General features: G+C 37.5%; 2 protein-coding genes across 4 annotated transcripts in view; both read left to right on the top strand.

The window, feature by feature from the left end:
• PTPRR (protein tyrosine phosphatase receptor type R) overlaps positions 1-6,624 on the top strand; it is a 256,860-nt gene extending 250,236 nt beyond the window's left edge. Inside the window, exon 16 of one of the 2 annotated variants that reach the window (XR_003791223.1) lies at positions 5,422-6,560. Coding sequence is in view for 1 of the 2 variants with exons in the window: in XM_029206395.1 (XP_029062228.1) it covers positions 5,422-5,515 (94 nt within the window). In the remaining variant the exon portion in view is untranslated. Of the gene's footprint in view, positions 1-5,421 lie in introns of both variants that reach the window. The other variant, XM_029206395.1, reaches the window with a different exon arrangement.
• A 609-nt stretch (positions 6,625-7,233) lies between these two features.
• The window catches only part of PTPRB (protein tyrosine phosphatase receptor type B), a 116,127-nt gene continuing 102,780 nt past the window's right edge, over positions 7,234-20,580 (top strand). For both annotated transcript variants that reach the window (XR_003791074.1, XM_029205018.1), the window contains exons 1-3: positions 7,234-7,349; positions 8,623-9,018; positions 18,158-18,408. Coding sequence is in view for 1 of the 2 variants with exons in the window: in XM_029205018.1 (XP_029060851.1) it covers positions 7,295-7,349; positions 8,623-9,018; positions 18,158-18,408 (702 nt within the window). In the remaining variant the exon portion in view is untranslated. The remainder of the gene's footprint in view (positions 7,350-8,622; positions 9,019-18,157; positions 18,409-20,580) is intronic.

Genomic DNA, 20,580 nt, shown 5'->3' with positions numbered 1-20,580 from the left:
AAAGAAAGAAAGAAAGAAAGAAAGAAAGAAAGAAAGAAAGAAAGAAAAGAAGGAAGGAAGAAAGGAAGAAAGAAAGAAAGAGAGAAAGAAAAAGAAAAACTGTAAAAAGGAGAACTGCTGCCCTGGTCAAAACTGTGATTAGAAGCCAGTCCTAAAGGCCCACCCTCCTTCTCCACTACAGGCACCACTGTAGAACCCTGGGCTCCTGGGAATTCTGTGAATAGCCTTTGGCTAGACATTGATAGGCTCTGACTCATTTAATCCTCACAATCTTGATGAGGTTTGTCATTAATGTCATTTTATAGGTCAGGAAAACCCAGCTGGGAGGAACAAATGATTTGTTCAAAATCCTATAGCTGATAGGTTCAAAAGCAAGGATTCAAACTTGTCTCTGTCAGACTCCAAGTCCACTTCTTGCCACTAGGTCATCTACCTCCACTGTAGGTGACTTCTAGGCTGGTTAATATTTAGAAACATATTGGGATCTTTCCATCTTGGCTTGCCCAACCTGAGCAATATGGCAGAGCTATCCTCTGCCAGGTGTGCTCTTAGTTCTACAAGGTCCTCAGAGGACTCATCCCAGAGCCTTCCAACTAGTCCTGTTTGACCAGATAGCACCAACGAGCAATAGTAATAAAAACAGTTAGCACTATGGTACCGGCAAGTGCTTAGCTATGTGCTAATAAACAGTTTAAATGGACTGTCCCATTTATAGTTCACAACAGTGCTATGAGGCAGGTGCTCTTTGAATACCTCATCATGTCGCAGATGAGAGAACAGCACTGCAAAGATTATGTAATAAGGGTAAAGCAGCTAGTAAGTGGTAGTGACAGGATTTGTCTTGACAACAGTGTATGGTGCCTTTTAACCTCTTAACACACTTTGGTCCCTACTGGTAATGAACGTGATGCTTTGGCATTCTAAGTGCCTTTTCAGACTCACAGTGACTCTCACAGCTAACTGGGTTGCCTTGCCCTGCTTTTATATGACCTCACCCTTTTTTGATAATCTGATTCCTGTTTGGCAGTAGATATTGTAGCTTAATGCATTATACCCCCTGGGAAAAGATTTGTGCCCAAAGAGGATTCTCCAATGAGAAGACAATGCTTTAATATAATGTACTAGGTAATGGTGGTGATGTCGGCGTGCTGCCCGACTGATGACAACTTTTCTCCACTGAAGCAGCATCTTGATCACCATGGAAATCTTTTAAAATCTTAACTTTGGTCAAGTTTAAACTATGATCTGTTGGAGGTCAAAGATTATTTAGTGCCTGCTCTTTAAAAGGGAGTTGGATAATGCCTTTTAAAGTAATAAAAAGAGCATCCCTGCTTCTTACCTTCGAAGACCAGCTTGCTTAGGAACTTATAGATCCAGGCCTCAGCAAGTCCATGGAGCCCTGTCTGACCTGAAAGGTACCTGCAGTCCAAGTCAGAGCTCTCCTGGAGGCTGAATCAGTACAGGGCTCTCTTGAGGGTTCATGATTAATCTCACGTTGTTTATTTATTCCATAAATGTATTTTGTATATAGGCACTATATTAGCTTCTTGAGTATTTTTCACTATGGCCAGCCTAAAGAAGACTGTATTTGTCCCATAACAGAATAAAATCTGCAGGGTAATCCTAGAATTCAAGTTCTTACAAAGATCAACAGAGAATTCTACATACCAATATATTCAATTGGAAATTTAATATTTTAAAAGATGAGTGTAATGAGTTCCTGATTTTGAGTCAGCCTCCAGTTAATGCATTCTGGGATGTCCCTTGCCTTCTTTTAGTCTGGAGTTTATATGTTTTCATATAACATGAGACAGCATGGCCTGGGTAACTTACTTGACAGGTGTTTACTTAGGACTAGTAAGTGCTTTTCACTTTTGCAAATATGCAAAGACTATAACATCATGCCTGCTCTTAAAGGATCTAAAACCCAGTTAGACATAATTTTGGAATGGGATTAGACAGTATATCACACGATATCAAATTACTTATAATAAAGACCCTATCTTAGCCCTGTCTTTCTCTACTGCCTTATAAATGACAGATAAAAAGACATAAGGCATGCTTGTTAACTATCTGGGAGACACCAATCTGGGGGTGAGAAATAGAGGCTAATATACTGAATGATAGAAATAGTGATATCAGTAAATAAGAACTTTGTGCTGAAACCAACAAGTTGAAGTTAATAGGAATAAACAAAAAGTTCTGCATTTAGTTTGAAAAAACTCAGTAGCATAAGTACAGGATGGAAGAGAGCTATAATTTTCACATTCAAAAAAATCCTGTGGACTTTTTCATTAACCCAAAGCTTCACTTACTATCCTAAAATGCTTGCAAAGCACCAGGCACTAGGTAGGCACTGTGGGATCTTTCCACCCAGTGCACCTGTAGATGCAAACTCATTGGTCTATAACGTGGAGTTCAAGGGGGAAAATATTCCCACTGACTGGATCTCATTGGGAGTAGACACAACACTCTAAGAAGGTCATATTTGATAAAAACAGCCTGTAGAAAGGGGAGACTAGATTGGTGAGTGACAGGGAAACCAGCCTGCATAGAAATATTGAGTGACCACAGGATGTTTAGTCTAGAGAAGAAAAGATTACGGGACTTTGATGGTTGTTTTCCAGCATTTAGAGACTATTGTGTGACTATAAGAGGAGCCTTAAGGTTTTTTGGGGTTATTTCAGTTGGACCAATGGGGCGGGTGAAAGTTAGAGAGGGGCAGATTCATTCTGATGTCTTCAGAAGTTTCCCTGCCAACCTTGGCAAAGCCTGAACACTCCAGCAGAAACTAGCTGACCATCTACCATGTAGACTGCTCCCTTTTGGAAAGACAGCATTTTGTTGGCAGTTGGAATAGATGATCTCAGAGGATCCCTCTGATGTCAATGCTCTCCCTTTTATTTTTCAAAACAAGTGGGAAGTAACCTAACTTTTCCTATACCTTCCTTAAGCCTTGAGACCCACAAGAATTTTGCTAGCCTACAACTAATGAGTTCATTTCCCCATCTTCTCCAACTTCGCTGGCAGAAACAACATTGACTTAGTTAACAGAATGTCATAGTAAGTATCCTCCAAGCATTAAAATACACTGCTAACCTATCTGGGGTAAAATTGTAATTAAAACCTAGACTGTGCCTTCATTCATTCACCAGTTGGACATGTAAATACCAGTGTTCACCAGAACATACAATCAGGGGAAAATCTTGCCTCAGTGTGAAGTAAATGGTGGGAAGAAGTTCACAGACCAGAGTCCGTGAGATGGAGCACATATAAGGCTCCACATACCATCTGCATCTCAAGGAGGGGGACTAATGAGCTGTGCGGATGCCAGAGGAAGGGAGGCACCTCTCAGCTCCCTGGAGCTGCCTCAATATTTACCATGGCTGGATCTCCCAAGCTTCACAGTCAAAGCCAGCATATTCCGGACACCTGCTGTTTTTAGGTGTGCCCAGATGTCATCAGCTAAGAAGAGGAAAAGTCACCACATCCTCAGTTGGCCATTCCTGTTGTCAACTTAGGATCAAGGAACAATTTGGCCAGAAAGTTGCCTTCAGTACAACAAAATGTGCAGTTCTAGGGAAGAGGACCGATGAAATATTTCTGCCAATAAGTTGCAGTCACCAAAAAACGTATATTTACCTTTTTATTTCTTGCCAAATACATCATTTGGGCATTATGTCGACCAATTTAGTGTCGTCTTGAAGGGTGAAGTGTTACTAACTCAATATCACTGCTTAGTTTAAACGGGTGAAATCTTACTGCTTTAGTATCTTGTGAGCTTGTGTTTATAGAGGTGGGCAAGTAAACATAGGTACAAGCCCAGTTTTAGTTATTACCATTAACTAGAAATCACACTACAGTGAGGCAGTATATTTCGTTTTTTAAGTTGAAGAGCTCAAAGGCCTCAAAATAATTATTTTGAATGGTAACAACAGCCACTAGGAAGAACTAGCTAAAACATAAGTTTAAAATTGGTTGTAGCATTGGTTGTAGAGTTATGAAGATGATAAGACTTCAAATAGTTACTAATAGGGATGTAGTTATTCAGTGAGCAGAAAAAATATGTAACATTTACACAACTATCAGTAGCTTTGCCACGTAAAAGAACCATTATCAAAAAAACAAAATGCCACATAGCTATTTTATGTATAAAAGTATAACGAGGAGCATCATTACTTCTCATGAAGTCAGATACCTTCTACTAAGCTAAAACATAAGGTATTGGGCTTCCCTGGTGGCGCAGTGGTTGAGAGTCCGCCTGCCGATGCAGGGGACACGGGTTCGTGCCCCGGTCCGAGAAGATCCCACATGCCGCGGAGCGGCTGGGCCCGTGAGCCCTGGCCGCTGAGCCTGCGCGTCTGGAGCCTGTGCTCCGCAACGGGAGAGGCCACAACAGTGAGAGGCCCACGCACCGCAAAAAAAAAAACAAAAAACCAGAAGGTATCTAGGGATGATAATGAAAATGACAAAGGGAAAAAAGCAAGAACCAATTCTCTTTCCAACTCATATAAGGGCCCACCTGCTATTGTGGGTTTTTTTCATTAATTTTTATTGGGATATAGTTGTTTTACAATGTTGTGTTAGTTTCTACTGTACAGCAAAAGTGAATCAGCTATACACATACATATATCCCCTCTTTTTTGGGATTTCCTTCCCATTTAGGTCACCACAGTGCCTTAAGTAGAGTTCCCCGTGCTATACAGCATGTTCTCATTAGTTGTCTATTTTATACATAGTATCTGCTATTGTGTTTAGATACTCGGCACACCACCCCCAAAGGTTGCTTCCACATAACATACTCAAATAGACCATTCCAAGGTAGTTTTTTTACTCGTAGAAAGAGCAACATTTCACAGTTGAGTTTTGTTTAGTAAACCTACATCAATCAATTTTAATCCAAGTGCATAAATCTGTATAAAATGAATGATAAGGCACCCGAGAAGTAATACTGACACTCCAGATAACGTGAATTTATTTAACCCTCAAAACAATCCTATGAAATAGGTGCTGTTATTCTCCCACTTTAACAGAGGAGGAAACTGAGACACAAAGGGTTTTAAGGAACTTGGCCAAGATCACACAACTAAGAATTGGCATAGGAGGGATTTGAACTCAGTCTGGTTCCAAAGTCCAAGTACCTAACCATGAGGCTGTACTGCCTCGCCAGTGACAATATGTTGGTAAAATTAATCAAATGCCTACTGTGTACTAGGCACTGTGTTAATCCCTTTATATACAGTAGCATATTAAATTCACCAGTTGGGTCATCTGGACGTAGGTAAGAGAGATAACAGAAGAATCACCAGGCCAACTGTTCCGTGTGTCTTTAGCCTAACACCTGCGTTTGGGTGTGGTCGCTGAGTTACTTGAGACTGTGGGACGTTAGCAATAAATTATTATATTATCTCTTCCTTGCAGGGGTGGAATGGTCCAAACCAGTGAGCAGTATGAATTTGTGCATCACGCTCTGTGCCTGTACGAGAGCAGACTTGCGGCAGAAACTGTCCAGTGATTCTCTGAAGACTTACCAGACCATCGCTCTCTAGGGGTGATTAGTCAATTACCCACTTGAGGCTTCTGGAAGGAGCTTCCTGCAGTGGAAGCAAAGAGAAGATGTGAAGCCAAGCTGGGGCATGGATTGTGGAAGATGGCAACATATTCAAGATTGCCAGCCTCTTGTGTATATGAATGCATTTGTAAGCATCCCCTAAATTATCTTGAAGGTCCTTTGCTGATGGAGGTATGATTGATTTCTCACACAGCTAAGGAGGATTTTGTTTTGTCTGTATTGACTATCTACCACACAGAATATATGTATGAAATTTATGTCATCAGATGACGACTTGAAGAGCTGCTGAAGAAATTATTATTGTGTGTTTAGATGCTTTTATGTTTGCAAAAACTCTGTCTTGTGAATGGACTGTCAGCTGTTAAACTGTTCCTGTTTTAAGTGCTAATTCCTTTCTCAGTTACCAGAATCTTGCCGCTAAAGTTGTGATTGAAAATGGATTTTTAACAAATAAGTCCTTGTTTTTGAAAAAAAAGTCAGAAGCAGTAACTATTTTATATGGAAATGTGTCTTGAAAATATTATCTATTAAATGTGTATTTATCAGTACCTCGTACCAATCAATTACAGAGCACAATGATTGTCATTGGGTATATATGTATTTACTCTCTACTATTGGGCATAGAGGTGGTTTCTGCTCCAGAATTCTACCCACTGTATTTCTACATTGTGAGTCATTTTACTTTCAAAGGGAAAAACAAATTTGTAGCAACTATGATGTGTTAAGAATTTTAAATACTTGTCTCTCTTTTACTAAGAAAGAATTTTTGAATATGCTGTCTACCTGAAATATCTCTCCCAGCAAAAGGCAGATGCCTTTGGGAATGATGTAACCTGTCTCATTTCCAGAGCTTCTTTAAAAGGATGCTGCCATGGATATCCTTAAATCTCTGAAAGGATTTAATCCTCAAGAGACAAATAAAGCTTAAAAAAAAAAAAAACTACACTCAGCAAACACTAGATGTTCTGCTCAAATATGAATTTTTAATGCAGCTAATGCATTTAATGTTGACTTTGTTTCCTACTGCCAATAAACTACTCTTAATACTAAATGTTGAGTAAGGCATGGACTTTTTTTTTCCTATTTGAAGCGAGACCATTATCTTTTGGGGAAAGCCTGAAGTCGATAGTGGGATGGGTTTAATTTTAGTCTGCCTCTCCCCAGTGGAGATGGCTATTTCAAACTGTAGTATTGTCAACACTTGAGAGATAATGATCTAGAAGTGCCATCATTACGTGGTTTTCCTCGATAGGCTCCCAGCTATCACTATACAAACAGTACATGTTTATGTCTTTGTATCACTTGTCGCAGACTCTCATAAATTACACGATTTCTGTTTGTTCAGCAGAATCGCATCACCTGAAGAGATGGAACGTAGGAACATTCAGTTACCTAAGATTACAATTCCTTTCTTCCTTCTTGAGCTTAAGTAGTCATGTGCCACAGGGATGGTAGAAGAAAACTTACAAGTTTTATTCTGCTCCTGAAGGCTGGAATATTTTCTACATAAAAAAAGAGAGGCAATCATAATCCCTTCTTTCTAAGGAAACAGAAAAGGACAACTGGTGTAAAACTTCCCCCAAACAATTCAATAGGAGGAAGTGCTCGTCACTGACTTTTCCCCCCACCATGAAGGCACATTTCCTTCCTAGTCTTTGCTTCTCTTATCTGGGAGATTTTTTTTTTCCTCCAAGCGAAGCATGAACAGTCGTTAAGTGGAAAATGGAGGCTGAATTTTACGTGGCGATTCTTACCTGCTTCATCTTCGGGAACTCAGGTGAGTGGGTCTGCCTCAGTTTCCTGAGGCATTTCTCCAACAGCCTGCAGTGGAGTCTCTGTCCTTTGAAAAGTGTCTGAAACAAGGCGGAAATGGAGCCGGGTCTCCATGGCAGTTTAGCCAAAGACAATGAGGAGGGGGAATAAAACGAGCCTGCCATGCCCACACAGTTGAGATTTCTCTCCAAAAGAAAATAAATGGCCTTCTCTTGTGTCTTCCAAATGCCTCAGGCAGCTCCTGAAATGGCATCCTTACAGCAGAGAGCAAAGTAACCCTGAGGGGGGAAGAATGTATCATTATGTAACAGTCTGTGGCATCTCCATGCTTTTTCCCTGTCAGGCTATAGTTTTGTTTCCTTTGTGTTAAAGAAAGAAAATATAAGAAATATGATTAAAGGGGGTTGGGGAACTGTGGTGTGTTTTATTTGGAAGTTGTGATTTTTGGAACGTCTGAATATTTTCATGGGCGAGCTGAGAAAATTAAGTAAAAGCACCTTGAAAATGGTTTTTGAGCCTGAATATCTCATTTTTTAATCCTGATGTTTAACAATTGGGTATTTAGTTTCCTTACACGGAGAAGAGGTGATTTTTTTAATCTATTAGCATTTGAAGGAAGACTGTAGATACTGTCACAAAATAGAGAAGTGCTTCTCCCTAGGATTATAAAAAAATTAGTTTGTGATAATTAATACTTTCGTTTGGTTGCTATTAGCTAGGAGGGTGTGCTAAGAGGAATGAGAAATTTTATTTGTGGATAAGTATATCCAATTTTTAAAAATTATGTTCAAACTAGTCCATTTGTATACTAACACTTATTGCAATAGTAATTTAAGGTTTGGAAAAAGGGTTGCTTTTTTAGAGTGGGGGATGGAGGTGAGGTGGAAGGAGTGAAATGGTTAAAACAGGAACTGGGTTTTTTATAACTTTAACATATTTAGTTATTTGGGCTAAAATATCGCACCATACTCTTTGGATGGTTTTGTTTCTTTTCCAAGCTTCCTTTCATTATTTCAACGGGGGTGTATTTTCTTCCCTAAGCCATGTGAAAGGAAAAGAAAGGGAGCTAAGTGTGACATTTTGACATTGTCTGCTTTGGGATTTTAAATCACATGTGCTGAATCTGGGAATAGTCACTTGAAATGATAGCAATTGCAAAAGATAAGTAAACCTCGTATTTTGACCTGGCTGATTTGTGGGTGGGTTGTTTTTGTTTTCGTTTTCTGGTGGGCCTTATGATTTGCTACGTAGTACTTGATGAGCTTCTCATCTTCCAGAGGGGTTTCAGATTGTCCATGTCCAGAAACAACAGTGCCTTTTCAAAAATGAGAGAGTGGTCATGGACTTGTGCAATGGGACCAGCCAGAACCAGCAGTGGATGTGGACTGAGGATGGGAAGCTCCTTCATGTTAAATCTGCTCTGTGCCTGGGCATCTCTGATTCTTCCGGTGGCCCTTCCCGATCCGCCATCTTTGCCCCCTGCTCCCGGGCACCTCGATGGACTTGCTATGAGACGGAAGGGTTCCTTGAGGTGGAAAATGCCTCTCTCTTTCTCAAGAAACAAGGCTTCAGGGTAGTGGTCAAGAAGGGCAGGAAGTACCTCCACAGCTGGATGAAAATAGATGTCAACGAAGAGGGAAAACCAGTCAATGAAAGCCTCTGCTCTAAAAAAGGTGAGCTCTTCCTTTCAGAATCGATTCTGAAAGTTTTTCTGCTAAATGTCTTGTTTTTTCACATTCATGGGAAGTCCACATGCCCCAACAAAATTCCTATGGAAGATTCATAAGCTAATGGAAATGGATCACGTGGTACCCACTGACTTGGAAAACTTCATTATCTTCATTAAAATAAGCTCAGCTTTTTCTATCTCTCATTCTTCCTTCCTTTTTTTCTTGCTTCTTTGTTAATTCAACAAATATTTCTCGAGCTTCTCTTTTGTTCCAGACATTAAGCACTTTGGTTTAGTACTACTAAATGTGGCTATGTAGCTCTATGTACATATGTATATGCAATGACTAAAACCAATGATCAGGAAATTAATATTTTTGCTGATTTAGACACTTCTATTCTCTGATTATGAGGAACTATTACAACATCATAATGGTGCTTGCTAAGACTGGGAAGATAATAAATTATGCTTTTGACAATCTCTTGTACTAATGTTTAAGGGTAGATATTTTTTGGAGATAACATATTTTGAAATGGTAAGAACCAATGGGCAGCCACAGAGTTTTCTAATTTGTTGATCTTTGATGGATATAACCTAGCTGATGGACACATATAAAAACTTGTATACACGTGCATACATTTTTGGTACAACATACAGTTCAGTCCTAGACTAGGAATTTTTATTTGTGGATACGGCTTAATTTTCTATTTTACTGAATCATCTTATTGCTTATTTACTCCTCTATTAGAGGTTTGCTTTAGGAAGTCATGAAGGATAAAAGAATTATTACATATTAGGTATAAGTCACTGGAGGAATTCTGTAGAAATGAAGCCGTTCATTAAGATTAAAATTTGTCAAGGTTAAGGGATTTGTCCCAGATAATTAAGTGGCAGAGGTATGATTAGAACCCAAGTTTCTTGATTCTTCAACCAGTACATGTTCCATTTTATAGTACTTCCCAAATGCTTACACAGACTCTTGCCCAATTGGCTACATCCAGAATCATCTGGTGGGGAGACGGAGTAGAGGGAATCATTGCCATCATTTCTTCCTCTGTGATCATCTCCAAGATTTGATTCCAAGAAATCTATATTTGGGCATGATACTTGATATTTTTTTAAAAGTTCCCCAAATAATTTTGATTCACCTCATCTGAGGATCAACATCCACTGTACCTTTAAATCTTTTTATTAGGTGTTGATTTTTGAGGCTTATATGAGTTTTTTTCACCACACTGATCTTTGAACAGTTATCTGTCATTCATTCACTTCAAAAATTAGACAAACATCTAATTAGGTGCCAATTAAATGCATGGGCTCTTCTACAATACAAGAAGAGTCCCTGTTCTTATAAAATTTTTGATTTGAGAGTAAGATAAAAAACATGTGAAAGTTAATTAGAAAATTCAACTTTATCAGAGAGTATACAGCATATAGCACCAGTTCATACAATTCCTTTCCTGTAGTTCATCTAACTAGGCCTGTCCTAAACAACACAGAAACATTGTAAATATTTCAGTTGTAAGGTGTATGGTTATACACAAGAAGTGAGATTCCTCCCCAAATCCTAATCAAACCTTATTTAGAAGAATATTCTTTCATTAGAACTTTTTAAAAGCACATATGGATTCAGTAGATATGGGTTATTTAAGGTAGAAGATAATTCATGGAAAAAATATGGGTTATTTAAGATAGAAGATAATTCATGGAAAAACTATCTCCTTTGACCTTCATACAAAACAAGCCCAGTGACGGACTTCACTTCAAAAGTAAAGTAGATACAATATATCAGTTACAGTTAACCACTGAACATGCCATATCCAAAAATGCCTGATAATGTGTGTTGGGAAAAAAAATGGACTTCTAGAAAAAGCAGAGCTAAAATTTGTATGATTCTAGTTCAAAAAAATCTTATATTTGAATATGCATATGTACAATGTATACTTCTGCCTTAACGTGGTTATAAGCTAACAGACACATTTTTCTTCTCCATCCACACAGAATGATATTGGTTGACCCATAGCATGAACACTCACTGATTTTCTAGAGAATCCATTGTGAAAAATTAAATTGCATGCAGATGTTTGTGATGAATGATTCCAAATGTCCTTTCTTAAAGAGTTGATAACTAAATATTATACTCTTAAGCAGTACAAATATGCATGTTGTTAATCCATAGGATGTGATTTTTAAAATTAGGTTCTTCAGTAAAAGCATGCCTGTGAAGGTCAAAATCTGAACCATACATTTCATGTTTGTTTCATAGAGGAAACATTCATGATGCCATTCAAGTATCTAAGTAATATTTCTCTATTACCTACTAGGTGCCAGAGCTCGTGCTAGTAACTGAAGTACTCTACACCAGTGATTCTCAACCCAAGCTTCACATCAGAATCCCAATGGGACCTTTGAAATAGTATTAATATCCAGGCTTCATCCTCTAGGCCAACTAACTCAGGCATTATAATTTTTAAATGCTTCCAAGGTGATTCTAATGTGCAGCCAAAGTTGAGAATCACTAAATATGTCTTGCTTCTTAGGATAATGGGGAAGGCAAATAGGTAAATACTTAATTACAATAGAGTGTAAGTAGGAAAAAAAAAAAATACCCCTCCCTCCAATATATATTCTTGCCAGTGTGTCACATTAAGCAACTGTGGGGTTTTTTTTTTTTTCATTTAAAAGATAATTCTTAAATTGGATATTTTTTAAACAATCCTTTGAGTGCCCACTGGATTTTGTCATAATTTAGCTATGCTTCATTCTCAATAAGACACCTTTTTTCTTCTTCTACCTCTCCTTTACTCGAGTCCCTCTATACAGGGAGGGTGAATTGAATAGGTGGGTTAAAATTCAATTCAAAAGTTAAGGTGAAGGTTTTTGAGAGAAGGACCTATACTAGGTAGGGTCAGATTTCCTCAAATAATCAGCACTACTGCAATGATTTTTTATTAGGAGAAGAATGTAAAATTGACCTGTATTTAAAATTTTTCATATAATTTATATTTCTTTAAAACCCCTTGGGACTTCCCTGGTGGGCCAGTGGTTGACACTTTGCCTTCCAATGCAGGGGGTGCAGGTTCAACCCCTGGTTGGGGAGCTAAGATCCCACATGCCTTGCAGCCAAAAAACCAAAACATAAAACAGAAGCAATATTGTAACAAATTCAATAAAGACTTAAAAATAAATAAATAAAACCCCTTAAAACAAGCTTTTAATGGACAAATAGAATTTAATGGGACCTAATTAATGGGAATCTAATTAAAAAGAATATATAGATTGTGTAGAACCAGGATCACCAGTACGTAGTAGAATACCAAATTAAAGAAAAGATGGATTGAGATTTTTGCCATTCCCTCTGAATTTCAAGTTTACCCTTAAAGAATATACTACACATCTTCATTCTGGACAAAAAAAAAAAAAGTGTACCTGGTAGACAGACTCTTTTATAAAAAATCAAACTTTTGAGATCAATTTTTTAAAAATTAGAGGATTGTAGCTATTATTCTGAATAGTAAGAGTAATAATAAAAAGCATTGCCTCCAAAATGCCAACACATCTGGCTAAAAATTACAAAATTTCATTCTCCACGTATATTCTTTTGTCAATCAGTTGCCAGATATCCAGTTATCTGGAAACCATCTTACCTTTAGCAAGGTGTCAATAAAACAAGTGATTGACAGATTCTAATTTTTCCTCCCTATATTTTGGTGTTATATTGTATAGCTACATCCTTAGAGTCACTGTATTAAGAGTATGACTTTTAGAAATATTTTGTGTATAATTTCTCAGTCTCTATAAATTCACACAAGGCAGTGGTCAATAATGCAATAAGGAAAAACCAAATTGTGTTTTGTTCAACAGTATAGCAATTTTTAATAATCACACATTTGACTTTTTTAAGGATTATTATTACTTTAGTAGTAAAAATGCATTCTGAAGCTCAAATCTCTAATTTACAAGCTCTTAAAACATAGCACTCCTAAGTAAAGGGCTTCCTGCATAGCAAAAACCTTATAAGCTAAAGCGAAAATTATATTGGTCTACAGTTTGGGGGGTCCTTGTACATTTCTAGGAAAGTTCACTAGAAATTCAATTGAAAAGATCATTTTTCCATGACCAAGTCTTTTGTATATACAGGAGATGCAAAAGGAAAAGAGTTAGAAAAACTAAATTACTGTGCTATAAACCTGTTAACAGGGATCATAACTTAGAAATCTTCATCTCCTTTAAAGGTAGTCTTGGTTCCCTTGGTCAATAAATGCTGTCTAAATTAGTAAATGTTTCGATTTCTAAAAGGTGCTGAATATCAGAATTATTGGGAACAATAAAGGAAAGCTAAGGACTACTTTATGCCACTATTGAAGTCATGACTGTTGCTTTTCTCTTCTTCCCAAGTTAAGAAGAATTTTTAAATCAAAAGTTACAGTTGCATCTATTCCAACCGGAAATAGTCTTGACACCACAAGCAGACAACAAAGGTTACAGTGGCCGAATCATTGAAGTTTTATGGACCTATGTGATCTGGAAAATAACTCATTCATTGGCCCCCTCTTTTATATGGGTAACAGAGAAATCTACTCAAAGGATATTACTGATCTGCAAGCATATCTAAGCAAATAATCCTTAGGAGAGGGAAATAAAAGCATTCTAAACTTGAAAAGTTTCCACAGCATCAGCACAAATCTATTGGCAGGTAGACTATGCTCATGTAGTTCTAGGTCTTCTGGATGAAGAGTACAAAATTCCGTCTAGCCGTTGGATACCTATTCCAAGGAATGCCAAGTCTCCCTACAAGTATAAACACCTGGATGATTGTCTAAAATTGTTACTTTCACTAAGATGTTTCATATTGTATGAAGAGAAACATTGTATATGTCAGCCAACCAGTCAACATTTATTCAGCGTCTACTACAGATTCATTCATTCAGCTCTCATATTTATCTGAGGACAGGCAAATTTTTGCAGACATATTTTCAATATCCCTGATATAGCTGAATTAGTAAAATTGTTAAAAGAGATTTCACTGCTGAAGTAAATCATACTGTTGGCTGGCTTGATATACCTGTTGGTTAAAGTAATTGTTTAATTGTATTCATACAGGTGAGGGAATAAGCATTGTAATAGGTAAACAATCATGTATGCTCTTGGGAGACAGGGTTTTAGTAACTTATTTCCTTTAGGGATTGTTGGAGTGCTTGTAAAAACAGAGAGCTTGATGGGAAATGAACAAAGCAAAACCAAAAGTGTCTTTTGTATATACAGACTCTACTTTGACCAAATTGGCTGTCACAGCCATTTTAGAGTTTTTCTCCTCGCATCATTATAACATGGGTCTTGCAATTAGCCATTTATTTACATGATCATTGAAAATCATCTGGTCATGATTATTAATACATGCTTTATACGATCATTAAAAAATTTCTAACACAGTATCCAGAGTCCCCCAACGATTTTCAACCTGTGACACATCAATGAACTTATCAGGGCCCTGTAACCAGGGCCACAAATGACTTTCATATGTGCTCTTATATCTTTGTGGGTCCCTTTCTCCACTGGGAAAAATAAAATAAGTTAATAGATTTTCATGTGTCCTAACATTCTCATTCTTTCATGATATGTGAAAAAAATTTTTAACATTTTCTTTGACCGTGAAAGTTCTTTATGAAAAATTATTTTCAAAGAAATTAAATCATTTCATGGGCCCTAAAATCATGGGCCCTAGGCAATGTTCCAATGTGCTTAATGGATGAGCCAGCCCTGGACACACCAAGTTACTCACCCACTTTCCATCTGCCCTTGCCCTGACCCTGTTTAAGTAGCCTCTGGCTCAGCATGTCTCTCCCACAGCCTGGTAGCCATGAACTTTTAAGCCAATTTTCCCCCTCCATCCTTCTACCCCACCATCTTATCCTTTTCCAATGTATGTGTTTGTACCTTCCCAAAAGAAAACATGGGGCATTAGGATAAACCAGGCACATCTTCATAAGGCAACCCGTAGTACAGTAGTTGAGTAGTAATTGGCTTTTGAAAAGTATTTCTTTGATTGGCTAAGCTTTCATTTATTTTTTTAACCTAATTTTTTTACTGTGGTATGCTTTGATGTTTGACTATGCTATGTCCTGGTATCAATTTCCATTTATTAATTTTACTTTTTTCTAATCTTGCAAATTTTTAAGGTCTGTAAAAAAAAACATTTAACCTCTGATTATGTATGCCTTCTCATTTGTTGTGTCTCCCATTGTTTGTAAATTCTCCATCTTTGGTACTCTTTTCAACAACTTTTCACTTCCTTACTCACTTTTTCAAATTTTAGGCATGTGTATTTTTTAATGTATCCTTTATTTCATTGACTACATTTTCTGAAATGTTAATTATTCATTTTACCATTTCTAATAATGATTTAGACTATTATAATTCCCAGACCTTTCACTTTATCTTTATTCTATCCCAATCTTGTTTAAAATATTTTATATATTAAATGTAAATATTTATGTATAGATATATATACACAAATCACCATTTTTCTAAGGTATCTTCTGTTTCATTTGCTAACTCTTTTCCAGATTATTTTCCCACTTTTAAAGGGCACATTACATTTGGTGTCTTCCTACAGAATGGAAAGTATCAATATAGTTAAAATGTTCTATCTCCAAAATGAGCTTTATTCAAGTTATTTCTTTCAATATGCTCGAAAGTTTTTGTATCATTTGAAAGAGGGAAACTAACAAATTGTGTTTTGTCTTTATTATCATCATACAAAAATTCCATTTCTATTATTGATTTTTTCTGAGGCAATCATAGATGAATTAATAAACTAAAATACATATTGCTTTTTTAAGAAATGTATTTGAAGTATGGGCTTGATATGATGCAGTCATTGCAAATCATCTTATAGGTGAGCTATCAGTGCTAAACTTTATTTTTCACACATTAAGTGCTAAAGCTTCTGAGATTGGACCCAGGATGGTCTGCCTTATTTTGAATTGTATTCTAAGAGGAATTGTGTATAATGTGGAAACAATGTAGTGGCAATGGTACAATAAAGCTTTTTAAAAATAGCTTCAACATATTGTTCCATTGTGTAAGAACTTTTCCTTGCATTTGTCAAAATATATCTTGTTCTTTCATGAACTGTAAAATGTATATACCTTTTCAAAGAACATCAGAAGAATTATAGAACCCAAAACATCCAAAGATCTACTATTTTTAGTATAATTTCATAGCACCCATTTCAACAAAGAGTTCAGGCAATGGAAAGATGAACTTATTTTCATCACCTTATATATTTCTATGATGGATTTTCTTTCCTCTCATCTACTTTATAATCCTTCAATGTCCACATAAGAAATGATTAGAATTCAGCTTTGCCTCATATTGTATATACGGATAAAATTATATACTTGGATGTATATTACACCTGAGAAACTTATTAGAAATGCAGGTGCTAGTTCCCACACCAGATCTACTAAATCACAATTTCGGGGGTGGAGGGTGGTAGGGCGGTTAGGCTTCAGTTGTCTAACAAGCCCCAAAGGTGATGTGATGCCTAGCAAAGTTTGCAGATCACTGCTTTGAAATTCATGAAATTTGGAAATCAAATGTTAAGACTAAAGTTTCCTTCCTGCTTCTTAAATAGCACAAGTTAAAAACATAGGCACAAAGTGAAGGGGTACCGGACCTGAATATTCTGTAGGTCCTTTCTTTGGAAAAAAAATGGTGGCCTAAAATGGAAAATGGACTTGTTTGGTTTGGAGGGTTTTAAAAATACATTTAGAAGGTTAATTAAAGACAATTACAGAAGAGTAAAAATTTTTCCACAAGATATTCCAAAGCTACACGCAATGGCGATAAGCTATGTTATTTGCAGAAGAAATTTCAAGAGTGTTTTGATCATTTACCGAATTTGGGGGAAGTCTTGTTTCATCCATTGAATTAATTCTGTAAGCTGACTACAAAAAAAATAGTTCTCAGGATGAGAACTTACCAACTGCTCCTTAGTGAAGAAGAGTAATCATAGGTTGACATGCTAAGACATATAATTACATGCTAGGTATTTGGAAGCTTGTCTCTGTCCTCACCTCATCATTAAATCTTTTTTTTTTTTTTTTGAGGGTCTGAGAGCTAAAATTGTCACAGCTAAAATTGAAATCCCCCGTCAACTCAGGGGATTGGCATTGGCCAAAGCTCAAAATGACCAAAATACTAATCTCCACATACAGAAATGTTTACATCCCAACAATAGATCAATGTCTATGTAAAAGGACATTCTAACACCTAACTCAATTAAGACTGCAGGCTTAAGACTGCTTCTTGGAATTTGTTGTAAAGGCATATTGCTAATAGTACAGTTGGGTTTGTCCTGTAGAAGACACCCCAGGGATAAATGAATCTGGTCTGCCAGGCACAATGGAAGTGATAGTGGCACAGGATTCAAGAAGATAAAAACAAACAGAAACTAGGGAGAATGTCTAAACATTTATCAAAGCCTAGATCTGGTAGATGTGCAGGTAGGGTTGCCAGATAAAATATACAACATTCAGTTACATTTGAATTTCAGATAAATGACAATTTTTTTGCATAAGCATATTCCTAATATACAATATAATATAATGTAATGTATATTGGGGAGGTTATTAAATCTACTGAATTATTGGTTATTCATGTGAAATTCTAATTTAACTGGGCATCACATATTTTTATTTGCTAAAATTTGGCAACACTGTATACAGGGTACTCTGCACAACCCTCCACATCTCAAGGAAAAGATGCTTAATGGTAATGATTATTTTATTTACATTTAAGAGAACAGCTGATATTTACATCTTGCTAAATGTTAAAAAATACCATTTCCATTTTGAGCCTCTTTGTATGCTTATAGCACAGTTATAGCCCTGATAGCACAGTTTCCACAACTCTCCCTGCACCCTGTAAAATTGATAGATGGATAAAATTGATAGATGGGTGAAATGGACAGGGCAAATGAGTATGGTCATACTCAAAGTATCTTCTATTTTTCATATAACTGAAGCTTATCTACATGCCCATTGTTAAAGCGGTCTTTTTCTAAGTAAAATTGCTTTTATGTGAAGAATCCCTAAAACATGAGGGTAATTTTAGCAACTGTCCTTTCTTTACCTCAGCTGGCCTGGGAGCAGAAGTCTCAGTAAGGAGTACTAGAAACACAACTCCTCCCCAAATCCCCACTACTTTTAATGCACTTCCATATAGCCCGGGACACCTTATTAGTAATACCACAGAGACCTTCACCAGAAGTACTACAGAAAACTACAGCCAAAACAGCAGCCAGAGGCAGCACCCCAATCTGCAGATGGCTGGAACTACATCTTGGGTTCCCTGGACTACTCAACCCTTCTCCAGCACCACTGAAGAGGTAAGGGGAGAGGGGAGGGGAGGGAGTGTGGTTTGGTAAGGTCTCAGAAAGCCCATTGGTTGAAAAGTTTTGCTTTGCTGGAAATACTGCTACTCAAGCGGGAGATCAGGCACTCTGTGTCCTGGGTGCTAATTGTACATGAATGCATTCTGTGTAATGAGAAAATCTTTGGGATAGAATTAAAATTGCTACACCTTTATAAGCTGAAGAGAATTATAACTGCACTCCTGTAGGTTGGCCACATTTCTGAACCGACGTCAGGGTTCATAGGCTTACGATAACCTAAAACCAGGAAATAGAATTTGAAATCAGTCCCTTGCAGGTCCCCCTGGATATATTTCACAATCGTTTATGCTTATAAGGGAGGGGAGAGAGTCACAAAGCAATGGAAGATTCAGCAATCACTATAATGGATTTGTGAACATGGAAGAGGATAAGCTGAGTCTCATAGCAATTTCACATCAGCATCCGCAAGAGGACAGATAAATGGCTGAGAAGCAGCAATGACACAGCCATAGAGTCTGTTCACATAGTGTTTCCATTTCAGATGTTCGTCTCTTCGGTTTTGCTTTCCACTCAGGGTTTTAGGCTATCATTTTAGACAGTAACAGTGTAATTAAAACAAAATTTAAAAGCTAAGGTTTCATTTGGCAATATTTAGCTGTTTCCTAATAAGCAATCCAAATAATTTAGAGAGTAAAAGCCCAACACTATGCATATGACATGCATTTTAGTGCTCTGGTTTCTTTTGCATTGTGCAGAAATGAATATTGCACATGACTCCCGACTAGTGAACACATACCTCATTATTGATCACAAAACAAATAGAGCCAGGGCTTCCCTGGTGGCGCAGTGGTTGAGAGTCCGCCTGCCGATGCAGGGGACACGGGTTCGTGCCCCGGTCTGGGAAGATCCCACGTGCCGCGGAGCTGCTGGGCCCCGTGAGCCATGGCCGCTGAGCCTGCGCGTCCGGAGCCTGTGCTCCGCGGCGGGAGAGGCCACAACAGTGAGAGGCCCGCGTACTGCAAAAAAAAAAAAAAAATTATATCTATTTTTTCTGTACTGATGTGTGTGTGTGTATATATATATATATATATATATATATGTACTGATACATACCAGTATACATGTAGTGGTATCAGTATATATGTACTAATTTTTATCAGTATACATACAGATATACACATAGAGACAGAGACAGATACTAGTACAAAACAAAAACTGTGTCAAATAAGAAATATGCTGAATAAAAACTACAATAGAAACATATCTGCCTGAACACTAAAGCATTGTCTTTTAGCAAAAAGAATATTTCCCCATCTTTGCCCAAGTCGGACCATTGTGAAACAAAGACACAGAAAGCTCCCAGACATGGCCAGGCTCACTGCAATGAGTCAAGGACAGCCAGACCTAGAGCTCTGTTGCCGGCATACCAGTCCGGGGGGCCGACCCAGCACCGTGTTATAGAGCCCACGTGGTCCAGCCCTAGAGCTGGGTTTGCAGCCTTAGGCTGTGGCAACTACTCTGTAGGGTTTTTTGGTTTTTGATTTTTAGTATTTTTCTAAAGTGAAGTTCACTCTAAAGTTTACATGAGCTCCCAGATGGAGCACCAGAATGACTGCAGCCAAAGATCTCATGTTCCATTTTTTTCTTGAAGCTCAGGCAAAACCTTAACTATGTCCTCGGAAGCTGAATGTATAAAAGCTATGCTCTTTCCAAAGGCAGTTTCCAAAACCACAGTTTTCCATGACTCTCATGCCTTAGGTGAGGCAACCCTGCTAGATTATCATTTGATTTAGTGGGAGCATTTACTTTATAACAGTCTGTTATAAACAGCTGTAGTTAAATACTTTGAAAAGTAAAAATGGGTCACTTGGGAGGTAAAATCCCTGTCCTTTAAAAGTAATTTTGAAAGGTACTCTACCTCAACACCTAGAAGAGTATTAGAGAGGAATAAAATTGTTCAACTTAATCACTTGGATTTGTGTAAAGAAAATCTTTGTGTGTCAGTTATTTTCTTTATCAGCTAGCTCCTGGTTTGGGAGGATTTTGGATTGACTTACTGTAGTTGGGCCATGAGTTGGAGTGGTCTGTTATCGGTGATGATAGGAAAAATCTGAATGTGAGCTTTTGGAGGGTAGGGACTGTAATTATTCAATTTTGTAGCTCCAG

The sequence above is a fragment of the Monodon monoceros genome, unplaced genomic scaffold, assembly GCF_005190385.1.
Source record: "Monodon monoceros isolate NGI ecotype Baffin Bay Population unplaced genomic scaffold, NGI_Narwhal_1 Super_Scaffold_6, whole genome shotgun sequence".
In the NCBI taxonomy this organism is placed as follows: domain Eukaryota; kingdom Metazoa; phylum Chordata; class Mammalia; order Artiodactyla; family Monodontidae; genus Monodon; species Monodon monoceros.
Note: the sequence above shows the minus strand (reverse complement) of the source record. Positions and strands in the feature narration are given on the sequence as shown.